The sequence below is a fragment of the Megascapheus bottae genome, chromosome 27 (assembly GCF_031878675.1).
Source record: "Megascapheus bottae isolate mThoBot1 chromosome 27, mThoBot2.hap1, whole genome shotgun sequence".
Classification (NCBI taxonomy): Eukaryota; Metazoa; Chordata; class Mammalia; order Rodentia; family Geomyidae; genus Megascapheus; species Megascapheus bottae.
The window spans coordinates 6064131-6091856 of NC_143535.1; the positions used below are offsets into that span (position 1 = coordinate 6064131).

Below are 27726 nucleotides of genomic sequence, written 5' to 3' on the forward strand. Positions count from 1 at the left end.
GCCCATGGGACATGAAGACCTTCGGAAAACAGCAGCCGGGAACATACAGAAAGCCCAGATGCCACCTGCTCCCTGTTCAGGTGTCCTAGAACCATAACTAAAGTGATTAGGACAATCAAAAGTCTGCCAACCAGGCCTGAGAAAAGACATGTATATATTTGTTTCTTTTTTGAAACTCAACCCAAAAAATATTCCAGCAAAAGAAGATGGGGGAGGGGTGGGGAAAGGAGGCTGGGCTGGGTCTCCTTCAAGATGCCTTTGCTGCCATGGAGGACAGTGGTTCTGGCCCCGTACCCAGGCTGCCCAAGCCCACTGCCCCCTGCTTAGCCTGGGACAGAGAGACAGAGTAGAGGTGGGGGTGCAGCCGGCAGAGGGGCCAGGGCAGTGGTGCTTGGAGGTAAGAAGCTGGCCGAAGCAGGGACGTGGAGAAGCTGCCCTTGTGCAGTCACCTTTGCCCAGTGACAGCCCCAAAGCTTGGCCAGAGCTGAGAACCTACACAGGTGTGGGTGAGGTTGGCTAAGCGAGATGGCAGCAGCAAGGGAGCCCCGGGCTCTAGCTGATGATCTGCCGGGGCCGGCCGTAGCCTGTCATGCCAGCCTGGGAGGCCCCTCTGTTGCTGCCCATCTGCAGGCCAATCACATGCTTCCCCTCCTGCAGCTGGCTCTCTGTGAAGTCCCTCTTGTGCTCCTGGGCTTTCCTGGAAGAAGAGGAACAGGATGAGACTTAGCAGAACAGGGTCTTCCCCAATTTTTCTCATCACTCTGCATCTTTGTTCAGCTCCATCTCCTTCCTGTTTCTCTTCTCTTTGCTCTCCCCTGCCCCCTTAATCCGGCTGGCTCCATGGGTTAGGGGTTTTAGCATAGAATAGCAAAGAGGAAGGAGTTACCAGGTTCCAGTGGTTCACACCTGGAATCCTAGCTACTCAAGAGGCTGAGATCTGAGGATTATGGTCTGAAGCCTTCTGGGCTGACAAATCTGTGAGACTTTCAGTTCCAATCAACCAGCCAAAATCTAGAAGTAGAGGCATTGCTCAAGTGGTTAGAGCTCCAGTAAAAAAGGAGATAAAGCTAAGCAACAATGAAAAGATATGAGTTCAAGTTCCAGTACCAGCATTCCCCCCCCCCCAAAAAAAAAGAAAAGGAAGAAAGGATCAAGAAGTATAAAGGAAGCCAGGTGCTGCTGGTGACTCAATCTCTAGCTATTCAGGAGGTTGAGAGCTGAGGATCATGCTTTGAAGGCAGCCCAGGCAGAAAAGTTTGTGAGACTCTTCTCTCCAATAAAGCACTCAGAAAAAGCTGGAAGTGGTTCTATGGCTCAAGAGGTAGAGCACTAGCTTTGAGCAAAAGAAGCTTAGGGACAGCACCCCAGGCCTTGAGTTCAAGTCCTAGGTCGAGCATACACACACACACACACACACACACACACACACACACACACACACACACCCCTATACCCTCACCGAGTGCCTTCCTGGCTGTATGCCTCCCCTGCCTTCCTCAGCTGACCAGCCCAAGCCACCCCACAAAGAGATTCCAGCCTAGAGGGCGAGAATGCCTGGTGGCCACGTACTTCATAAACCAGTTGGGATCGCCACGGTAGTGCCCATCGTTCTTGGTTACTGCCAAGCTGCCCAAAGCCATCAGAGTCCTCTGCACTGCTGCCATATCTTTGCCTATGAGAAAAAGAGGTGGTGAGTGGACAAACTCCTGGACCCCAATCTCTCAGGGGAAAAAAAAAAAGTTTACAGGTATCTTGAATCAAATGCGGCTTCGGGAGATCCTGCAGTAAGTTCCTGGGAGCTGTAGCATAGTATAAACTTCAGTGGGGATCGAACCAGGGCCTTGTGCATGCTGGAGAATGCTCAGCTGAGGAGCTACATCCCAGCCCCTGTGGGGTGTGCTGGGCATGTTATTCCATTCCTGGAGGCATAGATTAGCAGACCCCTGTTGTGACCTGTTGTGAGTGTTCCCTCTTCCTGCCTCAGAATCTTCTCTTCCTGCCCACCAGCCCCTGCCCTGGGTTTCCTGGTACCTTCAAAGAGGTCCACAGTCTGGAACATGTCAGTCTTGGTGACGCCGTAGTCCTCAGCAGCCTTCAGGAACTGAGCCACCTGCTCCATCTGCTTGAACACCATGGAGGGCGGGTTCTCTGGCACCTTCACAGGCTTGGAGCCCTCCGGATACAGGCTGTTCACCAACTTGCTCAGAATCTGCCAGGCACCAGGCACAGAAGGGCCCTCTGCTTAGAAAGCCTGCCCCTGAAGTGCAGGATAGGACAACCCCAGGCCTGTCCCCAGGGCCTCACTCACCACGCCATTCTTCAGCCACACCTGGAAGCCCAGGCGCCCACGATCGGGACGACCCACATCTGGCCCACACTGCACGACGATCCACTCGACCAGCCGCTCCTCCAGCTCCTCATCATACTTCTTCTCGATCTTGGATTGCACTTCACGACTCATGCCATAGGAAGGTCCTTTGTTGGCCATGTTGGGGCAGACCTAAAGCAGGACAGGGCAGACAAGCCAGGGCCAAAGGATCAAGGACCAGCACTGCTTTCACTTGGGCCAGGCTGGACTTCCAGCTCTGCATGGGGTTCCCACACAAATAGACCCTTTCCAGAGTTACCCACCTGGGGCCAGACTTACCCATCCCCCCCCACCCAGTATAGAGGCTTCCTTTGACTTGAGCCCTAGGAAATTAGATGTTTGGTGGTCTAGGATAGGGGTCTGCAAACTTTTTGTCAAAGGACCAGATAGTAAATATTCTAGGACTTCTGAATCTCTACTATTGTGGTGTGAAAGCAGCTGTCTACTGCCTCGTGACTGACCACACACACACACACACACACACACACACACACACACACACCAGGCTAGATTTGGCCCATAGAAGTCAAGGAATAAATTGTCTCCAATTTGTTATCCTCTAGGCCAGAAGCTAGAAGAGCAAGACTTCATTCAGTTCCTTGCTTGGCCCCTGGCCTGCTGCTGAAGAGGCTCAGATTTACCCACACCTGGCGACGCCCAAAGCATCTGTATTCCTGGGAGGGTGCGGGGAGGCGTGAGGAACATCCAGAGGAGAGAGGACCTGGGGACTCATCCACTTCCCCTGTGCCCTCAGACTCTGGCACTAGCTGGAGGGGACATTCCAGGACCAAAAATCTACCAGCCAGTGGATAAGAAGCCCACCCACAGAAAGCCACAGCTGCTGCTGCTGCCCAGATGGCCCAGGCCTGGCACTGCTCAGAGGCCCTGGTCAAAGAGGGAAGATGGCTGCAGAGGCAGGAGGGCAGGTCCCTGGAAAGACTAGGGCATGGCTGGTTGAGTAGAACTAGAACTGGCTGTGGTAAGATGCCATCTGCCCAGAGACTGAAGAACCTTGTAAAAGAAAAGTCAAGGAAGCCAAACCCACCCCTCAGCTTCAAAAAGCAGAAATGGTGTGAGGGCAGGGACAGTGGACAGGTTCCCCTACCCCTGGGATAGCTGAGACAGCCACCCTCCCCCGCCATGGAAAGCAGAGTGCATCACATCATTCTGGTCACAGGCCAGCAGCCAAACTCTGATGTCTGCTCTTCTTTTCCCCATGGCTGACAACCTTCTAGAGCTCCAAGAGTTCCCCAGCTGTGAAGTGGGATAATAGGATCTGCCTCAGAGACTGTGAAAATGACCGTGTCTAGACCTACCTCCCACCCTGCCTGGCCCCAAGCAGAGCTCCTAGAAATGTTGGCCTTCTGGAAGGAACGTGGAGGAGAACCAACGCTCGCCAGGGAGCGATCTTCCACTCTCCAGCCCCAATCTCCCACGGGGTGTAAACGGAGGTAATTTACGCTTGCTAGATTGGCACTCCACCACTTTCCCCACACCTCTAGCCCTCTGTTTTGTTTGATTATTTTGGAGATACACTCAAGCACGCTTTCTGCCCAGGCTGACCTTGAATCCTGATTCTTCTGATCTCGGCCTCCCCAGTTGCTAGGATAACAGGCATTGAGCCATGGCACCTGGCCTAATCCCCTTCAAATCATTCTGTGATCCCATGACCAAGTCTGAGAGAAAAACACCGATGTCTATCTCAGTGCCAACCACTGGAACCCTCACTTTGCTGCATCTGCCTGCTTATTGGGTGGGGGAGTAGACCACTGCTGAGGACATGGATTTCTGAGCATCCTCTGCCAGCAGGTGATGCTGAAGGGACACAAAGGTATAAGCAGCTAAGTCTCCCCCCTTCCTCACTTTGCTGAAAGTCTGACCTCCCTTCATCCAAAGACTCTTGGGCCCAGTAAACTACCAAGGTATAGGGACCAGGTGACTGCAGCTTTCTCTCCTCCCAGTGGCCGCCACTATCTCAGACAGGTGCATTGTTTCTCTTGCCTTGCCTGTATCTCCCACTCACCTACCTTCCCTCCACACAGGTAAGGGAAGAGTGGAAGGAGAGTGTCCCTCACCCACGACTTTCAGACTTAAGAACTTCAGAACTGACAGGGTCAATGCCTGGGAAGGCAGAACATGGCATTATAGCTGGAAATCTACAGGCAGTATTGAGATTTGAGTCACAACAAGGGAGGGGAATGAAATAACTCCGCTCACCGCTACCCCACACTGCCCCAATTCCCCTGGCTGCTTCCTGGCAGAGGGTCCAAGAGCACAAACTCCCAAGCAATCCCAGAGTCCTCCAATGAAGGCCTCTCCTCGGAGCCTCTGGGGACAGGAGAGGAAACAGAGATGGTGTCTGGGCAGCCCACCCACAGGCATTTGCATCTGGGGGCACCACAGGCAGAAGTTAGGGAAGAGTTCATGGGCTTGGCTTCCACCCTCCTTCCTCGGGCCTCCTGCCAGGCATAGTGAGAAGGAAGGTGGTCTAGTCCGAGGTAAGTGGTAGCTCCTACCAGCAGGAGCCCATGAGCTGAAGAAGAAGCAGAGTCCTCTCCAAGACTGAGTCCCAGTCCTTATCACCATAAAACAGCAAACTTGGGAGACCCCCGCCCCGGACCCTCGAGAGTCCATGCTGGGACACAGCCAGGCAGCCCCACTGCAATGGTAGACCCAGCCTTGGGACTGCCTCCTAGCCACAAAGGGAGGGGCCAAGAGTGCCAGGACTGACCAGACATTGCTGCACAATTCCCCCTGGCAGCCCTCTCCCCCTCCCACCCCCAGGCTGGAAGGAACAGCGTGCTTCTAGCAGAACAGCCCATCCAGCCAGGCCCTCACCCCACCAGCCAGCCAGATTTGTGTGGTGGCTGGTGTCAATATCTGGAACAAAAGGTGAGTTTAGCATGCGTGGAGGCCCTGCATTTGATTGCCAGCCCTGGAAACATAAACAGTTCCATGGTCTTTCATAATGCCATTCTTGGCAAGGTGGGGGGGGTCCTCCTGTGCCACTCAAGTTCTGGGGACCAGCCAGCAGCCGGGGTTCTGCAGAACAAGAGAACTCACCAGCTACCCTTCACCTCTCCTGGACATCTCTGGCCATTTTAACAAGATCAGGCAACCTTGTTGAGAGCGAAGTGGGCGTCTGGGGGTCCACCCTGGGGGATCACCCACCAAGCTAGAATGTATGTATTCCCTATCATCTAAAGACCCCAGCCAGGGGAGCTCTGATGAGGGACTTGTTCAGAGCCCACCCGGGACCTGTCACACTCCAAGTTCCCTTGAAAAGGCCCAGGGGCACTCACTGGTGTAGCTGCAGGGCAGGCAGGCAGGCAGGCAGGCAGGCAGACACGAAGCCGGTCTAGGTGTCTGGGCTGGCAGACAGGCTAGACGCCTGAGGGGTGAGAGGTTTAAAGGGCTGCACAGCGGTGATGTCAGCCGCCCCCCGCCGGCTCGCCCCTTGCCCCCTCCCTGCTGGAGGAAACCGGCTCTGCTCCCCACCTCCAGCTCCCCCAGTGACTCCACACAGGCTCCATATTTGGGGAAAGACACCAAGTTGGATCAGTCTGTCCGGGCTGCCCGAGACATTCTCTGCGTGCTTTGGGGATGGAGCCGGCTGGGGCGGGGCTCAGCTGCAGGCGGGAGCCAGCCGGGAAAAGCCTTTTATGGGCAGGATGTGCAGGCCTCGCCTGCTCTTGGGACTTAGGGCTGTTCCTTTCTTTGTGGTTCCCAGCTCCCCGAGTTTGAGCAGAGGAGATAGTCAAGAGAGCTTGGTCAGAGAGGAAAAGGGCTAGGGAGGAACTGGGGATCTCCCCCCTCCCTGGTTTGGAGGGGGTAGGCAAGCAAGCCATCCTCTCCTCTTGGGACTGTTAAATTTAGGTGGAGAACTCATTACGGAGAATCTGAGTGGTGAGTGGTGAATGGCAGGGCCTGGGCACCCCGTCCACCGTGTGTATGCACCTGAGAGGTCCCCACACTGCTCGGGCTAGGGACAGCATTCAGGATACAAGCTTCAGTGTGGGGGCCCAAGTTGAGGGCTCAGCAGGGAGTCAAGCCTGGCTCTGTCTGGAGGGCCTACAACCAGGAGGCCCAGAGAGCCGGATGGTCCTCCTTTCTATCATTCCTCTCCCATCGCACCCACCACTCCCATCTTGCTTGGACCCAGCTGCTAGGATCTTTTGAAGGGAAAGTTGAAGAAAGGTGAGAAGCAGGTTTGTGGCACTCTGATCCTGGGCAGGGAGCCCTTAACACTCTGTTGTATACGTAATACACACACATACAGAGCACAGCACACCACCCACTACAAACAGGGCTCCAGAGAGGGGCAATCAAGCCCAGCAGGCAGGGAGGAGCTGTCTCAGAGAAGCTCCACCTACTACTTGTGGGAAGCCTGGTGGTGTGAAGTGCTGTGGCGACTCCTAGTGGAGTGTGCATGGAAGAGCAGGAAGAGGAGCTCACCCTCGAGTCCCCCACTCCAGGACTCACCAGTCTTCTGCCTCCTACCCTTATCATCCTCTGCCTGCTGAAAGCTAAATCACTTCTCCAACTTGTTTCAAATCTCCTTCAACCTGGATTGAGCCGGAGGCTTACGTACGTATGTACGTACGTATGGAGCTCCTCAGGAGACTGAGATCTGAGGATCAAGGTTGAATGCCAGCCAGGGCAAGAAAGTCCGTGAGACTCTTATCTCCAATTAACTACCAAAAAAGCCTGAAATGGAGCTTAACTCCATTTTCTGCTCCAGCTTTGAGCAAAAAAGATCAGGGACTCGGGCCAGGAGTTTGGCCTAGTGGTAGAGTGCTTGCCTAGCATGCACGAAGACCCAAGTTCGATTCCTTGGTGTACCACATACGTAGAAAAAGCAGAAGTGGTGCTGAGGCTCAAGTGGTAGAGTTCTAGCCTTGAGAAAGTCCAAGGACAGTGCTCAGGCCCTGAGCTTAAGCCCAAGACTGGCAAAAAAAAAAAGATCAGGGACAATGCCCCTGCCCCGATTTCAAGCGCATGAGTAACGCACGCGCACACACACACCACACACACACACACACACACACACACACACATTCACACTCGCGGCCTGAAGTGGAGAGGTGGCTCAACTGGTGGAGTGCCAGCCTTGAGAAGAAAAAGTTAATGAAATCACCAGGCACTGAATTCAAGCTCCCAAACTGGAACCAAAAACCAAAACTTGCTCTTGGCACCTGCCACCACCCTACACCCTTGACCTTGCATGTTCTCCAACCATGAAAGCCAGGGCAGAGGGCGCTGCCATGCTGGCCAGAGTGAAGCTGACCTCTGCCTGGTGGGGGGGGCCAAATGGTAGAGGCAGGGTGACAGTTGCCAGATAAGGAGGATATGGCAGTGGAAGAGGCTGGACAAAGGCTTTGCCAACACCTTTCCTCTACCAAACACCGTAAATCCATGTTTCTCTGAGAAAAACTTTAAGGCAAACAAGGGGCTGCAGCTCCCTGGGTGACAGTGACACGGGAACAACTGAAGCTGGAAGAAATGGGACACGAAAGAGCCTAGCCTCTGACTCCACATTCTCACCCAGTACAAGAGCAAACAAAGGCACAGGTACAGAGTCCGGTTTCTTTATTGAGTGCACTCATTCATACAAAACAAATGCAATCATAGCATGGAAAGACATAAAACAGGGCTCTGACACCAAGGCCCAGGACCCCCTGCTCTCCCCAGACTGAGGAGAGCTACAAGTCAAGGGGCATAAAACACATTCCCAGCTCCAAGGTGGAGACCCAACCCTGCCTGATCCATCCTTGGCATGTGGAATGGACCCAGTGGGGAAAAGGGAGCCAAGGATCAGAGCTGGGGCCACTCCATGTAAACTCCAAGGCTTCGTGTGTGTGCGCTTGCACACGTGCGCAACGAACACAGAATCTGGCTGAAGATGGACGGAAACTCAAAAGCCAGCCCTGGGTCTCAGCATGAGACTGGGAATTTGGACACAGAAGAAAATGGCATGTCCCCTCTTAAGCCCCTTCCTAGCCAGGGACTGGGGTTCCGAGGCTGTCACGATGCAGGATAGGCCGGGTTCTTTGCACCATCCCCTCCTTTGCGCCTGGACATTCCGGGGCAGTGTGGATGGCACTAAAAGGCCCCAGCTGGGGCTTGGCAGGACTGTGGGTGTGGAAACACATGAGCCACGTTTGCCTCCAGTTCTGTGGCTGGCATCAGTCTGGAGACTGAGGGATGAAGAGCTGACCTCTGAAGTCAGCCCCTCAAGGCTGGAGACTGAGGGATGAAGAGCTGACCTCTGAAGTCAGCCCTCAGGGCTGGAGACTGAGGGATGAAGAGCTGACCTCTGAAGTCAGCCCTCAGGGCTGGAGACTGAGGGATGAAGAGCTGACCTCTGAAGTCAGCCCCTCAAGGCTGGAGACAGCTCTCCAACTGGGCTGATCCTCATTGCTAACAAGCCAGCCTGGGGCACAGGCCAGGAGAAGGGTCTTGCTCTGGGCTCCTTGAAAGCCTTAGCACCAAAAGCCTGGCCCCAGGTGGCTAGCCCCCAAAGTCCTACGTCCACATCCATCCTGGCTGACCAGAGTGGGCAGTGATGGCAGCCAGGTGCAGCCCCAGAGAGGACTGCAGCGTGAGAGGAGAGGCGGGCGCTGGCTCCCAGACTGAGGGGAGGGGAAGATGGCAGGATGCAAGGCATGAAATGGGGAAGGAAATGCCTTCACTCCTTCCTCCTCTAGAGGGAGAAACGGACGGACGGAGCCAACGGACAGGGGCCCAACAGAAGGCCCAACACTGAGAAGAAAGCAGCAATGTGGCCAGTGTCTGGGGAAGCAGGGGCGCGGCCTCCTCCCTGGCAGAGGGCAGCAGCAAGGCTCATTCCCTCCCTCCATGACTGTTCTGATCCAGGTCTAGGCTAGACCTCACTGTCCCACCGGTATCCGGTGCTGGGACTCATCCCCGGTGCTACAGAGGCACCTGACAGGGGACGCAGGGGAGCCTAGCGCTCTATGACATGAAGCACAGGGTCCCGTGCATGCTAGAAGACATAGATCTTATCCCGCTGTACTGTATCCAGGTCGTCATCCAGCGTCAGCAGCACCTGCGGACAGGACGCGAGGTCAGCGTGGAGAGGGAGCAGCCTCAGCCCCTCCCCTGCCCTTCAGGCCGGGGAGTCCCGCCTACCAGGAAGGACCCAAACATGGCGATGGAGGACAGGAAGTGCCAGATGTCATGGTCATCGAAGAAGTCAAGGAGGATGCAGTCCCGGTTGTGCTCCCTTGACTCCGCGGGTGTTTTCTGGGGCAGGGACAGGAACAGCAGCCTCCTGGTCCTGCTCTGGCCAGGCCAGGGCCACTTCCCACTTACACCACACCAAGCCCCAGCCTCAGGCAGAAAAGTATCCTGCCCTCCCGTCCCACCTCCCTAGGAAATGGCCTCTGTGACACATTCCTTTTCTTTTGTGTCACATTTGTTACGGGGTTTCTGTTCTTCTCACTCTGAGCCCTTTAGACTCAGTTTCCTCCTTATCTTAGGGTAGAGGCTGGGGTTGTCTGCAGCCCCCTCCAACTCAGACATGCCAGAAAGCCACTGTTCTGCCTTGGACTTGACTCTGATATCATCCACCCTCTGAGTCAACTGTTTGCTCCAAAGTGCCATAACCAAGCCAGATACCCTGCCACATGACCTCAAGGTCACATGACCTCAAGGTCCTCCCTGCTCTGTCCTACAAACATGCTCTGATGCCACCCTCTGTCTGCCAGTCTGTGCTATGCCCCAGCCCCACCCTTGCAGGCCTTGCAGGCCTCATCTGTTTCCTCTCCTGTCTGTGTCATAAGTGACCTCCACATCTCATTCCTGCCTTGGAATCACAACATCGGCACTGCGAGGCCCCATCTGCATCACCCATAGTCTTGATGGCCAAGAGCAAAGCACACTAGGAAGGTTTCCCACACCTCGCCAGCCTTTCCCCTGGGGAGTCTCCCTGTCTGTCTGGCCTTTGCCATGAACTAGGGGCTCGGGTATAGCCCCATGGTAGATGCATGCTTAGCATGTGCAAGGCCCAGATTTGATCCCTGGCATGAAAGTCATGGATGGTGTCTTCCTTTGAACTAAACAACGAGTACCACATAGGCAAGAGGTGATGTGGCACTTGGTTCTATAGAGTTGGAGCCTGACATCTGGTAGGTGCCATTCGGAGGTGGCAGAGAGTCTGGCATCCTTACCTTCAAACCCCAGCTATCACTCAAGTGTGCCCTTGGGGAGGGCATGTAGCCCCTCTAAAACTCAGCTGCCTCCTAAGTAAAATGTGGATCTCTAGGGCCAGAATATTGAGGGCTGGGAAGACTGAGCGTGAGAGCAGTTACGTGGAGGCACTGGACCACGCACGGGAGGGAATGGCCCAGGCAGTGGCTCCAGGGAGCTCAGATGCCACTCACCTGCCAGGTGCTCAGCCCCTGGAAGAAGAAGAAGAGCGCGAAGCCCCACACCACAGAGGTACAGATGATGCAGAGCAGGGGAATGAGCTTGATTGTCTCTCCACTCCGGAGCTGGCATTGGGAGAAGGGTTTGGGCTGAGGGCCAAGCCTCTACCCATGCCACTTCCTGCCCCTCCCAGGGCCCTGCTCAAGCACTGAGGACCCAGCCTGCAGGAAACCCCCGCCAGAGCTCATGCAGCCTCTGTCCTCCTCATCTCTGCCCAAAGCCCTGCACCAGCAAAGGATGCTTTCCTCTTGCTTGGGATGGCACAGGGGTCTTTGAGGAAGCACCTGACATCAGGGGACTGAGCCTCCCCACCCCTTTAGCTCCTCCTGCAATGAAAGTGGCTCTGGATTGGGGTGTGGCTTGGTGTAGGGCACTAGTACTTAGCATATGGCCCCCTAGGAGCACATGGAGAACTCTTCTCTCCCTACTGCAGTCTCTGGCATAGACAGATGCCCAACAGGCTGGGCCTGAGGCCCATCTTCACCCCCACCACACAGTGCTGCTCTTGTTGGGCATGGCACAGCCTTCCCCTACTCACCTTCATAATAATGTAAAAGGCAAAGTAAAGCAGCAGGTTGCAGATGCCAATGGCCAACAAATAGGAGGCGAAATCATTGGGGCGCATGATGAGGCCGTAGGCAGCCCTGCCAAGAGGGGTGTAGAGCTGATGAAGCAGAAGGTCTCTCCCCGGCCCCTCCGCACCACGCTTCATACTGAAGCTGGGCTCAGAAGCCGACAGAAAATCCTAGAAGCCTAGAGCTAGCACCTCTCTTCTCATCTCCTGCCTTCTTCCACCCCCATTCCCACTCCTTTATGTTTCTGAGGCAGTCATGGTTGCTGGGGTCATGGCTGACCAAATCCCCAGCTGTCCACCCAGCCAGGGGCCACCACAGCCAACGGCCACACTCACAGCGACCAGTTGATAATGTTGCCCATTACCAGCAGCACCATGCGGTCCTGGGGGGAAGCAGAGACACGAAGACTGAGAGGGGCGAGAGAGACAGGGAGAGAAGTGGTAGGAGGCCTGAGGCAGATGGTCCCCACCCCTGCCCTGGCCTCCCCACGACACCTCCCTGTCCCCACAGAGAAGAGAGTGGATGGGGAAGGAAGGGAGCGGGGCTCTGGGCAGGTACCACGTAGAGGGGCCCGCTGCACTGCCGGATGCAGTCGGTGTAGAGCACGTGTAGGATGCGGCGGAAGATGCCGGAGTCTGCAAGGAGAAGGGCATGGTGCTGGGGGACCCCCGGGGCGTGCGCAAGTGGAAAGGCGCCAGGGCATCCAAAGACTAGAACCCAAGGATCCCGTGTGAGTGCAGGACCCCAAGGTGGCCGACCCCCCGACCCCTGGCAGCCCCCTCACCCAGCTTCCAGCGGCCCATGTAATAGAGCTGTGTGCTGAGGAGCAGGGTGGCGATGATGTGGATGACAGAGAAGATGATCCAGAATGCCGTGTTCCCTTTGCCGAAGACCTGTCAGGAAGCCCCCCCACCGGGGGGTAGGGTAGGGGTGAGGCGGTGGCACTAGGGCAGCTGCTCCCCGGCCTTCCCAAGCTCATCCTTGCTGGGCCTGGCTGCTCAGCCAGGGGAAGGCTCTCCAAGGACCCAGGAAGCCTCCCCTGCGAACTCCCCAGAGAAGGAGCCGGAAGTGGAGGGATATGCGGAGGGGCCAGGCCCTCACCACGCCCAGCACAGAGAAGAAGATGACGATGGCCAGGCAGGCATAGGCACTGTACGCGCTGGCGTTGATGTCCGGGTGCCGCTTCTGGTAGAGCTTCAGCATGCAGAGCCCAGCGATCATGTACATGAACGACGTGTCTGCGTCAGGGAAGGTGGCCAGCGGAACTTTAGCTCTAGTGCCCTTACCCTCCCGGGCACCCAGAGGGAAGCCTCTGGCAAAGAAACTTAGGGTGGCCATCTGTAAGTCCCCTGAGATCAGGGAGCATTTCTTGTTATCTTTACTTTCTCAGTATTTCTGCAGGAAAAGCTCAACAAATGCTCGTTTTCTATATGCCAGGGCATGTGCACTCACTGGCACCCCAGCATCAGCGCCACCTACAGGCTGAGTCTTGGGGTGGGGCGGGGGTCCCTACGGGGAACCTGGAGATAGTACAAAGCTCAGACAGGTTCCTGCTCTAGGTTCTACCAGAGAAGGGGGGGAGGGGCTCTACTCACCAAACTGGAAATTGGTGTAGTTGGGGCAGACATGATAGCAAGCACTAAGCAGGCCCTCCATCATCAGAGCTGTGCCCATAGCATAGAACAGCCCGAAATGCTTGGGGATCCCACATTCCTGTGCCGACAGAAAGAAGGGGAGGTTGGGAAGATGTAAGGGAAGAAGGGATGCCAAAGAAGGAGCACTGAGAGGGCGGAGGAGAAGGGGCAGGTTTGACCACTGAGTGTATGTGTTAGAGGTTTGACAGAGAGGAAAGCCTGCGCAGGAAGGGCAGTCCTGGGTAGGAAAGGCCTAGGCAGGACAGAGCAAGACTGGGTATGCTAAGTGAGGCCAGGGAAGACCTGGGCAGAGTAGGCAGGGGAAGGCTGGGCTGAGAGGGCTAGGAGGACAGGGCAGACAGGACAGGACGGGGCAGTTCTGGGAAGCAGGTGTCAGTGGGCAGGCAGGTGCTGGCTCACCAGGGCGTAGAGGTCGTTGCGCATCAGGGCGCGGTTGTGGTTGATCTCCCGCTGCAGGATGATGAGCAGGAAGAGCAGCCCCAGCAGGATGTACCCCAGGTTGCTGAGGATGTTGTTGAAGGCGCTAAAGGAGGCAACACCAGGCACTTTGTTTCAACCTCACCCCTAGGCCTTCCTGGGGGACCTAGATAGGCACTCATTCACACACACACCCCTTCCACACCCCCCCTGCCAGCCCTGCCCTGGTCACCCTGGGCCTGGAGAAGGGACAGTGTTCCCACAATCCCCAGCGCCATCCCCACCTGAGGTTGCCCAGTGGGTGAGCACAGAGGAAGTTGTAGTAGCAGATGTCCTGATTCCCTGTGACATTCACCACCTAGGGGGGTACGGGGAGGGAGGGAGAAGTAGGTGGGGGAGGAAAAGAAGGGGAGGCAGGGGGAGCGGAGCTGATCACATGCCTGCCTTGGTCCACAGCCCACACCATACCCTGGGTTCGATCAGCCGAAAACAGCAAGTCCCCTATAGCCAACATGTACATGCACGTAATCCCCCAGGCATGTGATCCCCCGTGACAAAGAGAGGTGCCAAACAGCACAGTCACTCTCCCCTCTTCTTAAAATTTTGTGCCAGGAGCTGGGAGTTTAGCTTAGTGGTAGAGTGCTTGCCTAGCATGCATGAAGACCCAGGTTCGATTCTTCAGTACCACATACATAGCAAAAACCAGAAGTAGTGCTATGGTTCAAGTGGTAGAGCTCTAGCCTTGAGAAAGCCCAAGGACAGTGCTCAAGCCCTGAGTTCAAGCCCCAGATCTGTCAAAAAAAGAAAAAAATTGGGGCTGGGAGTTTGGCCTAGTGGTAGGTAGAGTGCTTGCCTAGCATGCATGAAGACCCAGGTTCAATTCCTCGGCACCACATACATAGAAAAAAGCCAGAAGTGGTGCTGAGGCTCAAGTGGTAGAGCTCTAGCCTTGAGAAAGTCCAAGGACAGTGCTCAGGCCCTGGGCTCAAGCCCAAGACTGGCAAAAAAAAAAGAAAAAAATTGTGCCAGTTCTGAGGCTTGAACTCAGAACCTGGGCATTGTCCATGAGTCTGTGTACTCGAAGCTAACTAGTATTCTACCACATGGGCCACAGCACCACTTGAAGCCTTTGGTGGTTAGAGATGAGTATCACAGACTTTTGGCCTTCCCTGGCTGGTTTTGAACCATGATCCTCAGATCTTAGCCTCCTGAGAAGCTAGGATCTCATGCATGAGCCACCAGCACAAGACCTGTCCCTTCTTTTTACATGTGGTTGGAAACCCCAAGGCAGGGCCATGACAGTTCTTCCTACACAGTGCAGAGAAAAAGGAAGAGAAACAAACACATGCCAAGTCCATGACTTCCGTTACGTAACCCCCACCAAGTGCTTTTGAGCTGCTGCCCCCACAATCTGCAGATGAACAGGAAACTGATACTTGTGGAGACTACTGATTTGACCAAGGTCTTGCTGCTAGTAAAAAAAAAAGAGGCAGAATTGCGCGTGCGTGTGTGTGTGTGTGCTCACACATATGCACACGTGTTGGTACTGAGGCTTGAACTCAGGGTCTAGGCCCTGCCTCTTAGCTTTTCTTTCCTCAAGGCTGACACTCTACCTCTTGCTAACTGAACTGAACGATCAGTGTCACAGATTTTCCTGCCTAGGCTGGCTTTGAACTGCGATTCTCACATCTCAGCCTTCTGAGTGGCGAGGATGACAGGCGTGAGCTACTGGTGGCTTGGCTTCAAAGATGGATCTTAAAGCCTGTGGCCGTGCTCACTGCAGAGCCCCTGGCCGGGTTACTCTGAATGTACAGCAATCCCCAAGGTGTAGCCAAGGGGAGCTGGCGCTGGCCCCCTCACCGTCTGGTAGGTAATCACCAGCTGCACCACAGGTAGGGCGTAGAAGACAGCAATGGTGGCAATGTTCCTAAGGAGAGTAAGGGAGGTGTTGAGGCGGGCAGGACCTGGGGGGCCACCTTCCCCAAACAGTGACAGGGTCCTTCCTGTTCAGCCCGCTCACCAGAAGTAGATCTGGTATTTTTTCCTCAGAACACGCTTGTCCTTCCGTGCCAGGTCAGCCACACAGAGGTATTGCTGGAAAGAGGTGAGAGTGAGCCTCACTCACTCATCAGAGTTAGGCGCCTCCCTGAGCCAGGTCCCCATTCCAATGGGCAGGGTTCTAGACTATCTCCCGCTGCCAGTTAAAACAGGAGAATTTGGTAAACTAGTCCCAATAGGTCAGAAGGCGAGTTAGTTTCTCCTAGAAAGCCTCCTGCCCCCTCAGCTGCTTCCCTCTGCTTTCCTACTGTACCACAGCTGGGTCCACACTGCATCTTCCTGCAGAAAGCCCTGAGCAGCCCTGGGTGTCAGACCTTGGTGCGAATGACATTCTTGTCTGAATCAATGTCAGTCAATGTGTCATAGTCATCTTCCTCCACAGAGCTCATGGAATCCAGGCGTGGCCGAGAACCCACTGGTTCAAAGGAACGGTCTGGGAAAGGCAGGAAAGAAGAGGCTGGGCTGATGGATACAAAGCCTGAGGACTGCCCCCACCCACTGAGGCAACTGTCAAAATTACTGGGCACTTGGGAAGAGGGCAATTATGGTCCAGGGCTCAGAGCAGGAGTGGAGGTGGGCTCAGGCCCTGGGAGGTGTCAGGAAAGGAGGCAGGGGAGCTCTCCAAGAGGCCAGCAAATAAGGCTAGCTCTGGCTTTGCCCCACTCCTGGCTTCCCTCCCTGAGCGAGGGCTCCCCAGATCAGTCACTGAGCAGAGCCAAGGCCCTGGACACAAGCAACAGGATTCATCTCTACTGATCACGCTGGCTGGATTGTGCTCAGTCTGTGGCTTCTGAGGAGATAGTGCCTTGGCCGCCCCTAGGGTAGAGCCACTGTGGGCATGGGGCACAAACAAAGGCAAGAGGCTGCCTCGAGGCTGCCTTTAGAAGCTCTCGGAGGGCAAGAGGCCAGAGGGGGAAGGAGGAGTTCAAGACAGGAAGCTAGAACCTCTGGCCTAGGAGTAGCCAAGGTGCCTGCCTGCTGTCATTGGTGGCCAGTGCCTATCTCAGAAGACACATGAGCTGGCACCATTGGCATTAGATGGGGAAGCCATGCACCAAGCGTCCTTCTGGCTCTAGAGCTGACAGGCTCCAGTCAACCGCCCTGGCAGGAGCTGATTGGCAGGGCAGCCCCGCCCCCTCCCCACATCTACCCATGGCAATGCACAGCTGCCGCATCTGGCCAGAGGGGAGGCGTCGCTTGAACTGGTCGTGCCCTTCAAAGGAAAGGGAAAGTTACAGAGGGACTGAGGTCAAGGTGGAAAGAAAGAGGGAGAGGAGGGGCAGGAGAACAGCAGCCCTTCCCTGGTTCCAGCATCTGGCAGAAGAGGCATCCACCCACCACATTTCACCCAGCCAATAGCAGCCCTGCACCACATGTCCCTCCCTGCCTGGCCCACTCACCCTGATAACTGTAAGAGAGGTCCCCAGTACCCGTACTATCAACCAAACCATCAGTGGATCCAGAACCGGTGTCTGCAGGGAATGTAAGAAGGGAGGTTGAAGGGAGTGACCTGGGGGAGGGGGCCCAGAATCACCCATCCCTAGGGAGCTCAGGCAACCTTGGAGGAGATAACCAAAGGAGCCAGGCTGTGAGTCACTGTGCATTGTCTCTAGCTTTGACACATACCAAAAGAACCATAGTTGTAACCCTCATAAGGGGCACTGCCTGGAAAGGAATCAGCCAGGACCCGAGGGTGACCTGCAATGAAAAGTCAAGTTCCCTTTAGCTCTGGAAGCAAAGAGAGACCTAGAGCCAAGGGAAGAGAGAAGGGAGAATCACAGAGGCGGCCATGCCAATAGCAAAGAACGAGCACGTATCTGACCAGCCCACTTCATTCTACCACCACCCACTGCGCCCCAACCTCCAGCACAGCTCTCAATGGAAACATACATGCTCCCATTGTTCCCTTCACAGAGAAAGACAGTTAAGAGTGGCAGCCAGGACATATGACATCCATCTGCCCAGTCCCCCTGAGACGGCACTTGGGCTTGGCCTCCCTCCCCCTGGACAGCGGCTCCTCTGCCCACTGCACCTAGGGCTTACCAAGGAGAGAAGCTGAGAGAGAAGGTCCCCAGCAGGAAGAGAATAGAAAGAGGTGGCGGGTGGAGGAAAGGGAGAGATAACAGGTTAATAATCCCAGAGGCAGATCCAGACTTCCCAAGGCAGACAGTGTCATTAAACACAGAACAGACCAAGCGATGCCTTTTAGAACATGCATGTTACGGAGTACCAGATCCCAGCCCCATTTCCACAAGTGCCATGTCACTCACAATCTGAACATGCAACAGGCCCCAACCTTTCTCCTTCTACTCCCAAGGGAACCATCCACCATTTTCTCCCCCCAAATACTAAGTAAATCCTGCCCCCACCCTCCCTCCAGCCCCAGCAAGGTACCACTTTCTGGGCAGGCTCGGTCAATGGCCACCAGTAAGGTCTTCTTCCTCTGCCTGCAAGGACAGAATCCAGAGGGTACCCAGATGAGAACCTTCTGTGCTGGCTGTCCTTCCTTCTTCCCTCCCCACCCACTCTGATCCCTATCGTTCTCTCCTCCACCCTTGGTCCCAGGGTCTCTCCCACGCTGGGAAACAATGCAGAACCTTTCTGCTTGGGTCAGAGATTGAGGGGAGGAGCTCTTTTCCAGGGGAGTGGCCAGTGATTGACCACAGACTCAACAGGATAAGCTGCCTTGTTATATCCCAGGGACAGTTCCAAGATGGCCCTGAGCCAGCACAGATCCCCTGGGCCCTGTTCCCCATCCAGTCCACCCCAGAGCAGGGGAGGGCCCAGCAGTCCCATTATACCTCCAGTTCTCCCAACAGGCCAGGAGGACGGTCAGCAGATAGAAAGAAAGAAATATGCCCAGGCAAAAGAGCATCCCACCAACATAGGCCTCAGCTGCAGAAAGGGAAACATGACCAATGGGGAGGTGCACATGTCAAACCTTCCAACACTGCCTATACTGTGGCATCCAAGAGCCTTCGTGAGCTCAGCCCAAGCTCTTCCCACATCTCTACATGTAATATCCAGCTTGTATAAACTGACAGTCCCCCCCACCCCTACCAAACTCAGTCATGATCCTGACTTTGCTCATGTCACTTCCTGTGCTACAAGTTTTTCTTCTTGAAAACTCCAGCTTGAATGGGGCTGGGAATTTGGTAGAGTGCTTGCCTAGCATGCATGACCCTCTACTGAATACACTGAAAAAAGCCGGAAGTGGTGCTGTGGCTCAAGTGGTAGAGCACTGGCCTTGAGCAAAAGTTCTAGCCCCAGGACTGGCAAAAAAAAAAAAAGAAAGAAAGAAAGAAGGAAAGAAAGAAAGAAAGAAAGAAAGAAAGAAAGAAAGAAAGAAAGAAAGAAAGAAAAGAAAAGAAAAGAAAAAAAAGAAAGACTCCAGGTTGACTTAACCACAGCTCAGAGTCTGTGCCCTCTAGGAGGTCTTCTCTGTCCTAATTTCTGCAGTGACCTATCCTCAGCCTTCTGTCCCTCTACACAGGAGCTCTGTCAGAACGGCAGCCTGGCACAGCACCTGGCCTGCAGGAGGGACTCAATAAATATTTGCTGAATAAATAAGCCAGACAGAAGACTCAGCTTCTTTCCTTTCCTACCATATTCCTTTCTATCTTATAAAGGGCCTTTTTTAACCACTCAGTAAATATTACTGAGCATAATTAGGGTTCTTTAAATTTTTTTTTTAATTGGGCCAGGAGCATGGTCTAGTGGTAGGGTGCTTGCATAGCATGCATGAAGCCCTGGGTTCCATTCCTCCATACCACATACACAGAAAAAGCCAGAAATGGCGCTGTGGCTCAAGGAGTAGAGTACAAGCCTAAGGATAGTGCCCAGGCCTTGAGTTCAAGCCCAGGACTGGCAAAAAAAAAAAAAAAAAAAAAAAAAAATTTTTCTTTAAAGAATTCTTTAGGCAATTCTTGGGTTTGAATTTAGGGCCTTGAAGAAGCTGGGCAAGTGGTCTGAGCTAAAGCTATGCCCCTCACCCCCCAGTGGAAGCCCTACTTACTTATTTTTGTGCCAGTCCTGAGGCCTGAACTCAGTGCCTAGGCGCCATCCCTGAGCTTTTGTGCTCAATGCTAAACCTTTATCCCTTGAGCCACAGGTCCACTTCCAGCTTGTCTAGTAGTAATTGAAGATAACTGTCTCACAGGCTTTCCTGCCCTGGCTGGCTTGGACTGTGATCTTTAGATCTCAGCCTCTTGAGTAGCTAGGATTACAGGCATGAGACACTGGTGGCTGGCTTAGCTCTTCAGTCTTCGCTCATGATTCTGTCCTACATTACACTGGGACCAGTTGTCCCAACTCTCCGCAGCTTACAGCCTGCCAAGAACATCCCTCCCTAAAGCATCAGCCTACTTGGGTAAGTGCCTTACCACCTTTGCCATTCAGAGAATGGCCTCTTTCCTGGATCTGAGAGGAAGAGCCCGGGAGGCCCTTCTATCATCTGTCCCACTCAGCCACCCACACTCACACGTGACCGCTTGAGAGACCAGCACTGACAGGGTTTTCTGGCGGTGCCCTTGATCAACCGGTTCATCTGGAAGTAAAATGTCAGAGAGTGTGGCTAAGAACTATTGCTTGCAGCGTGTTTAAAGATGGTAGGATCTGGCTTGGAAAGTGTGGGGCCACAAATCCCACAACCCATCACATCTACCAACATTCAGGCAAGCTTTCTACCTCCCAGGAAACCACTGGGCCCTGCCTGTCCCTAGCCAGGCCTAGGGCACAAAACGTACCTTCCATGAAGGGGTAGAAGGGCAAGGAACCCCCACAGGCCTGGTCTTCGGTCTTCACCACAACCACCACATAAAAGCTGTTGCTGGGGAAGTCTTTGCGCTGCAGGATAGTGAGGAGGGGGAGACGGAAAACATCACCACCATTCTCTCCACCCACTCAGAATCCTCTGTTTGGATCAGACCCTCTGTTAAGCTTTTGACATACATTATTTTATTTAATCCTTCACAAAGGTCTCTCACTCTTTTGTTTGTAGTGCTGGGAATGGAGCCCAGGGCCATGTACATGCCAGGAAAGGGCTCTACTACTGAGCTCTACCTCTAGCCTCACAAAGGATCCTTGGGAAAATATTATTATTATCTTTGTAGGACAGATTTGGGGAAGTGAGCTTAGAATCATGTTATCAGTAAGTGGGAGAGTCAGGATTATCTGATTGCTGGTTTTGTTCTAAGCTTTATAACTGAGTCCAATGGGACCCTTCTGATATTTCTATTACAGAGCTAGGAAATGGGGGTTCAGTGACACCTGGGGGCTAATGAGTGAGAATGAGTGGGAACCCAGCTCTTCAGTCTTTGCTTGTCCTGAATCACATTGGGACCTACAAGAGCCCAAACACTGAACAAACAACTTGGCCAAGTTAAAAAAAAAAAAATGTGTCTGATAGCAAGACACTGGTGACTCACACCTGTAATCCTAGTACATAGGAGGCCGAGATCTGAGGATCCACAGTTCCAAGCCAGCCCAGGTTAAAAAAAAAATCTGTGATGGGCCGGGAGTTTGGCCTAGTGGTTAAAGTGCTTGCCTAGCATGCATGAAGACCCGGGTTCGATTCCTCGGTACCACATACATAGAAAAAAGTCGGAAGTGGTGCTGAGGCTCAAGTGGTAGAGCTCTAGCCTTGAGAAAGTCCAAGGACAGTGCTCAGGCCCTCAGCTCAAGCCCAGGACTGGCAAAAAAAAAAAAAAAAAAATCTGTGAGACTTTAATCTCCAATTAACCAGAAAAAAGCCAGAAGTAGAGCTATGGTTCAATATGGCTCAAGTACTAGAGTGCCAGACTTGAGCAAACAATGGTAAGCATAGTGTGAGACCCTGAGTTCAAGCCCTAATCCAGAAAGAGAGAGAAAGAGAGACAGACAGACAGACACAGACAGATAAGACCAGATAGAGAGACAGAGCTTGGAGCTGATGGCTCACACCTATAATCCTACCTATTCAGGAGACTGAGAACTGAGAATCATAGTTCAAAGCCAGCCTAGGCAGGAAGGTCCCTGAGACTCTTATCTCCAATTAACGACCAAAAAACCAGAAATGGAATTGTGTCTCAAAGTGGTGGAGTGCTAGCCTTGAGCACAAATTGGCTTAGGGATAGCACCCAGTCCCTGAGTTCAAGCCCCACCACTACCACCACCACCACCAACAACAACAAAAAAAAAAAAAAAAAAAAAAAAGAAAAGAAAAGAAAAAAGAAGAAAGAAGAAAGAAAAAGGAAAAGAAAGGAAACCTGCCCTTTCCTGTCCCCAAAGGGGATTAGGGTCATGGTCCTGAATGTCTGAGAGGATCCAGATTATAGGGGCTGAAGTGCAGATACTCAAGTCTTGTATATGGTAGGATGGGCAGAGGAAAAGGGGCAGGACTTGGGGAAGTACCCAAGTTATCAGCCTCCACATCTCCCAGAAGGGCTTGTGCACTTCCTACCTGCACAGTGATGGCTGCCTTCTTCGTCATTGTCTGGTACATGCCAATGAAGGCCACATTGTTGTCCAGGTCGTAGACAGGGCACTACAGAGGGAGGAGGGGAGAGGCAGATGAACCCGAGCTCTATTTCCTTGTCCACCTGTTCTACTCCACACTGATGGATGGTCAAAGGGCAGGGAACTTACCAGGACATCTTGGATGGAGATGACTGAGCAAGGGAAGGCCTTGTTTGAGGTCACCTTGACAATCACGGAGTCTACTCCTTCAGGGAACTCATACTTGAAGTACTGAGGGACGGAGAAGGGCAAGGAGAGCATCATTTCAGGTCGAGTAGGAGATGGGCCTGAGCACGAGCAGCCCCACTTGCTCGGCAACATCCTCTTTAACTCTGGAGAACCCCTGAGAGCCAGAATTATAAGGACCAAGCCCAGAAGCAGAGCCGTGTCTCTGCACTGTTCCCAGATGCCTATCTTTCACCACCAGAGCTCCTGCTTCCAGAAGGGTTCACCATGGAGAATGAAACTGCTGGCAGTCCTAACAAGACCATCAGCCACTCCTCTCGTGTTTAATCTCCCCAAGTCTCCCTGGGGTGGGGTGGGGGAATCAATAGGATTTTACCTGAGGTTGGGCTGCAGTGGTATTGAAGCTAAACAGCTCCCCAGTCCTGTAAGGCAGAAAAGAGCCCCCCCACTCCAGTCACTCCAGGGCTAAGAAGGCGGCCAGAGGGTATGGTCCCCTCGCTCTCCCCTGCAGACCTGAGCACAAAGTTGTCCATTCGGCTGACCCGGAGCTGGTACTTGGTATTGACAGGTGACAGAGTAGATACATCCACATAGAAGAACTGGACCTCAGATTCATTCTTAGTAGGAGGTTGACACAGTGTCCGTTCCACCTTTTGGTAGAGGTATTTCCGCTGATACCTGTGGACCCAAGGCAGATCGTCAGGATTCCTGGCACTTCAGAGGAACAAGACCTCCCACTTCTTTCTTTCAGGTTCCCAGACCTCCCAAGCCCTAGGCTGACAAGCTCCAGACTGCTAATGTGGCCTTCCTGCCACAGAGCAGCCTCTGGGCTCAGGGAGTGGAGAGGACCAGAGAGCGATCCTGGATCAGGTTGTGGACAAGGCCTGGCCTGGGCCAACCCCTCCCAGATCCCCAGGTCCTACTCACAGCCCTCGCAGGATTAGGGGCACCTGGAAGGACACCACAGCCTCCTTCTGGCGGACCACGAACAGCAAAGGCGCCCCCTTCTGCTTGTTCAGGACATTCACAGACACACGCACACCCTCTGTCTGCAGGTGACAAGGAAATGCCCTCAAACTCTGCCCCCACCTGTCCTCAAACACGTGGCCCCAGATTCAGAGTACTGCCCTCCCTCCTCCATCCTTGCTAGGCATGAAAGCCAGCTAGGCTCCTTCTGCCAAAACAGGTGGCCTAGCCTCCACAAGGGACTGCCTCCTAGATGGACAGGCATGTGTGCCCAGCGGGGCCCAGGCAACTTCAAGGCCTAGTACATCATAGACAGCAGACCTTGCAAGTCCCCAGGATACCTTACATCTATCCACGTGCATGAACTGCACAGGTCTGTCTGTACACACATACACATAAACATACAGACACACAGACACAGGAGAGCAAGGAATTTCTCCAGTCTTCTTCCTTGTGACCCAGGAAACCAGCAAGAATCTCTAATTCAGCAACTAACTAGGAAACCAGAACCCATCAGAGATGAGGAAGAAAGAGGGAGGTGTTGAAACCAAAACCAAATTGTATCTTTAGCTTGTGTGTGTGTGTGTGTGTGTGTGTGTGTGTGTGCATGCGCATGCGCGCATGCACCCTAGTCCTGAGGATTGAACTGGGGACCTGGGCGCTGTCTATGAGTTTTTATTTTGCTCAAGAACAATGTCCTACCACTTTGAGCCACAGCTCCATTTCCAGATTTTTGGTAGGTAACTGGAAATAAGAGTCTCACAGACCAGGCTCTGATAGCTCACGCCTGTAATCCTAGCTACTCAGAAGGCTGAGATCTGAAGATCACCATTCAAAGCCGGCCTGGGCTTGAAAGTCAGTGAGACTCTTATCTCCACTAAACTATCAAAAAAGCCAGAAATGGAGCTATGGCTCAAGTGGTAGAGTGCTAGCACTCATTGAGCAAAAGAAACTCAAGGACAGAGCCTCAGTCCTGAGTTCAAGTCCCAGATTAGCATACACGTGCACAGGCACCCACACGCATGCGCGCGCACACACACACGCACGCACACACACACACACACACAGAGTTTCACAGACTTTCCTATCTGGATGGGCTTTGAACCATAAGCCTCAGATCTCAGTCTCCTGAGTAGCTAGGATTACAGGCATGAGTCAGTCTCTCCATACTTACAGGAATGAGTACAGTGCCTGGCTGAATACTTAGCTTTGACCAAGGAACAGGCTGTGAGGAAGTCACTTCATATCTCCGAACCTCAATTTCCTCATCTACAAAGCAACACTTTCACCCTTAGCTATGGAGGAACTTATACAGAATGGTAGGAGCTGAAAGAAAAAATAAATAAATCCCAGAATTGCTTGTTATTGGGCTGCTGCAACCCCAGCAAGCCTGAAGTTATTAGCATCTCCTTAAGGGTGCAGACACTGTGGTTGGACTGAATGGAGACACTCCTGATACTGGACAGAAGGAGGGTAAAGACTCTAAGCAAGAGTTCATACTTGAGAGAACCAGGTACTGAAGGCAGAGCCTGCCCTGCCAGAAACCAAACCCCTTTTCATCCTGAAGAAAACCCCAGATTCAGTGCTCTCAACTCCACTGTCCCCCAGTAAATCTAGATCTGGTCCTGGAGAAGAGAGCAAAGGGGCTAGGTAGTAGATCACACAGCAAGGGTGCCAAGAATCCTATCATCTGTTCTGACTGCTCCAAACTCCTCAGACCAAGCTGGGCTTTCCCTGCTGGAAGGAAATCCGTGAGAAGTCAGGATGAATTTGGATCTTTATGGGTGACAAACTCCCTTTTGCTTGCCATCCAATATGCTGTCGGCCTTATCTCTGCCACCCTCCGTTGGCAAGGCCAGCTGGCTCTGGGAAGTGGGGAGAGACCTGGGCAGTCCCCCACTCACCTCCCTGGGGAGTCTGAACTGTAAACTTGCCTGGACAGAGCCTTTCTAGTTCTGGGCCTGCTTCATCTTCCGGTGTTGTCCGGGCAAGCTCAGAGGCAAACCTGCTTCCCCCCCCTCCACCGTCACCCAGACCCCACCGAGCTCCAGGTGTCGGGGGGCAGGGGGGAGGGAGCGGTGCAGGCCTGTTCCTACCCGGGCTGGACGGAAGCAAAGGGGAGGTGGAGGAGGGGGTGGGGGCCTGCCCAGTGGGGGCCCCGCGGAGCCCGGGGCGGAAAGTGCGCTGCGGCCCGGCGGCGCCGCGGCGGTTCCGGGGCCGGGAAGCCCAGCCCGCCGGCGGGCTCGGAGGCGCACGCAGCCCGGCCCGGCGCCCCGCTCACCCGGTTGCGGGTCACCGTGTGGTTGAAGGTGTAGATGTTGACCAGCTCGCTGTTGACCTCGTGAGCGTAGGTGCGCTCAAACTCGGCGTCGTTCTGCGAGACGTTCTTGGGCCCCAGAGCCCCCAGGTGGCTCTCGACCGAGGCCACCAGGAGCGCCACCAGGCAGGGCCAGCCGCGGGCGAACATGGCCCCGGCGGGGCGGCGGCGGGGACGGGCGGCGGGGCGGCGGCGGCGGCGAGGGCGGCGGCGGGGCGGCTCGGGCACGCAGCGCGGCCTCCAGCATCTCACCAGGACCAGAACTTTAACCCCGGCCCGAGGTGAGGGACGGTCCCCTCCCTCGGGGCCGCTCCCGGGGCCCTGGAGGGCAGGGCGGGAGGGAGGGGACCGGAAGGGACCCCAGCTCGCGTGGGGGCCGCGCCCGCGCTGCAGCCCGGGGGGCGGGGGCGGCGTGGGAACCGGGCGGCTGGTTGCCGGGAGCCGGGAGACGCGGGGCGGCGGAGGACGGAGCCGCGGAGGCGGGGGCGGCCGAGGAGGGAGGGGCGCGGGTGGGGGGCGTGCGGGGCGGCGGCGCGCTCGCGGGACGCGGGCCCTTTAAGGGCGGGCAGACCCGGGCCCGGCGCTCCAGCCTGGGCCGCGGAGCCGGGGCCTCGCCGCGGTGCACGGTGGCGGCGGCGGCCGGCCCGCCCGCTGACGTCAGGGGAACTGACACGGATTTAAAGGGCCAGGTCCCGGCCGGCCTTAAAGGGCCAGCGGCCCCCGCCCCACCCCCGGAGCCGCTACCCCCTCCGCCCTGCGCGTCCCCCTCCTCCGCCCGCGTCGGAACCGAGCCGGCGGGCGTTTCTGGGCTGGGTCCGGAAGGCTCAGGCTGCCGTGGAGAAGGCGCAGGCTTGCCCCCGCCCCACTGCCGTCGCAGGCGGGACGCGGGTACCCACGCCGACGTGCCGACCCTCCGTGCCCATTCCCGAGAGCTTGGAGAGCTCCGCGCCCTGGAGCGGTGAGCGCGCCCCCGGGACTCTGACCCTGGGGGAAGAAATGCAGGTCAGAGAGGTGCGGCCGCGGGGCGCCGCCGCCACCCTTAGGAAACCATCAGAAGTGATGACCGGCGAGATGGGGACACGACACCGCAGATACTGCAAGTACACAGACGCTTGTAAAGCCAAGCCTTGGGAAGCGCTGCTTTTGAGTTAAAAACAACGAAGCATAACGAACGCCTCAAATTCCAAGAGTAGAAAATGCACCAGAAGAGGAGGAAAGTCACTACATGTTGTGTGTTATTTTAAATAGCTTCATTGTATGTACGAATGTATATGTATTTTACCAGTCCTGGGCTTGAACGCAGCTTGGGCGCTGTCCCGGAGCTTCTTTCATTCAAGGCTAGCACTCCATTTGAGCCACAGTGCCACTTCTGGCTTTTTCTGTTTATGTGGTACTGAGGAATTAAACTCAGGGCATGCTAGGCAAGCAGTCTACCATTAAGCCACATTCCCAGCCCTAAATTTGTTTTTTTTTTTTTTTTTTTGCACTAAAAAAAATACAGAAGAGCACAAGTTTAGCATGTGGGAAGGCCTGGATTCAATCCATCAAACTAAAACCAAAATGTATGTGTTTGCTACAATGTATCTGTGAAGTTATTCTTTACTGTTATTTTGTTTGCAGTGCTAGCAGCGCTAAGCAAGTCCTACCACTGAGCCATTTCCTGTAAGACAAGTTAAATATGTTTAAAAGAAAAGAATCTGAAGTTGTTAGAGATCCTGACCAAAGCACCTAGGCTAGTGCCTATCAGGGTTCTCTCTGCAGGCAAACTTGTAGCAATGTCTTTACCATCAGGGCTTTGATTCACTGACAAGTTATAAATATTCATTTCCACAATAAATATTTAATAAGCTCCTACTATGCACCAGATACTGTTCTAAGTTCATGGGGGAATTCGAGCAATCCTCTGTTACAAGCAGAGCACACACCTGAGGACATAGACCAGATCAAGTGACAGTAACAAATCCAGCTTCTCAAGAGACTGAGGCAGAAACATTGTAGGTTGAGCCACAGTTGTATACAGAAAGACCCCCTCTAGAAAACAACAATAATCAAAAAAAACCCTAGAAAGCCAGCCTAGAAAAACAGCACCTAGGAGGGTTCCTTAGCCAGCAACTCAACAGCTGAACCTAAGAAGTCTGCAGTTTTTGAATTTTTGTTTGTTTGAAATTGGCAGAAGCCTGCATTTTAACAAGCACTACAGGAGCCTAACTGTAGACTACCAACATTCCTCTGTACTAC

The 27726-nt window shown here is 54.2% G+C and overlaps 2 protein-coding genes across 5 annotated transcripts; both read right to left on the bottom strand.

Annotated features, from left to right (window-relative positions):
* Positions 1-137: 137 nt before the first annotated feature.
* Positions 138-5776, bottom strand: Tagln (transgelin). Its single transcript, XM_090319442.1, has 5 exons — positions 5671-5776; positions 2309-2500; positions 2032-2209; positions 1570-1672; positions 138-697 (listed from the first exon to the last, which is right to left on the bottom strand). The coding sequence occupies exons 2-5, from the start codon at positions 2486-2488 to the stop codon at positions 553-555; spliced, it is 606 nt and encodes a 201-aa protein (XP_090175568.1). The 5' UTR covers positions 2489-2500; positions 5671-5776; the 3' UTR covers positions 138-552.
* Positions 5777-8078: 2302 nt separating this feature from the next.
* Sidt2 (SID1 transmembrane family member 2) lies at positions 8079-25783 on the bottom strand. Of its 4 annotated transcripts, none has more exons than XM_090319444.1 (27): positions 25453-25781; positions 23133-23254; positions 22719-22883; positions 22582-22627; positions 22149-22250; positions 21964-22047; positions 20270-20369; positions 20005-20070; positions 18326-18419; positions 17919-17971; positions 17151-17222; positions 16925-16996; positions 16675-16737; positions 15839-15957; positions 15487-15560; positions 15327-15393; positions 13751-13824; positions 13449-13572; positions 12990-13107; positions 12496-12632; positions 12179-12287; positions 11953-12029; positions 11730-11776; positions 11358-11463; positions 10774-10884; positions 9521-9634; positions 8079-9437 (listed from the first exon to the last, which is right to left on the bottom strand). In XM_090319444.1, the coding sequence occupies exons 1-27, from the start codon at positions 25636-25638 to the stop codon at positions 9375-9377; spliced, it is 2565 nt and encodes an 854-aa protein (XP_090175570.1). In that variant the 5' UTR covers positions 25639-25781; the 3' UTR covers positions 8079-9374. The 4 variants fall into 4 exon arrangements, 3 of the variants coding, with proteins under 3 accessions (XP_090175570.1, XP_090175572.1, XP_090175571.1); XM_090319446.1 differs by lacking the exon at positions 25453-25781 and adding an exon at positions 24346-24431; XM_090319445.1 differs by lacking the exon at positions 16675-16737 and having other exon boundaries at positions 25453-25780.
* Positions 25784-27726: the final 1943 nt, after the last annotated feature.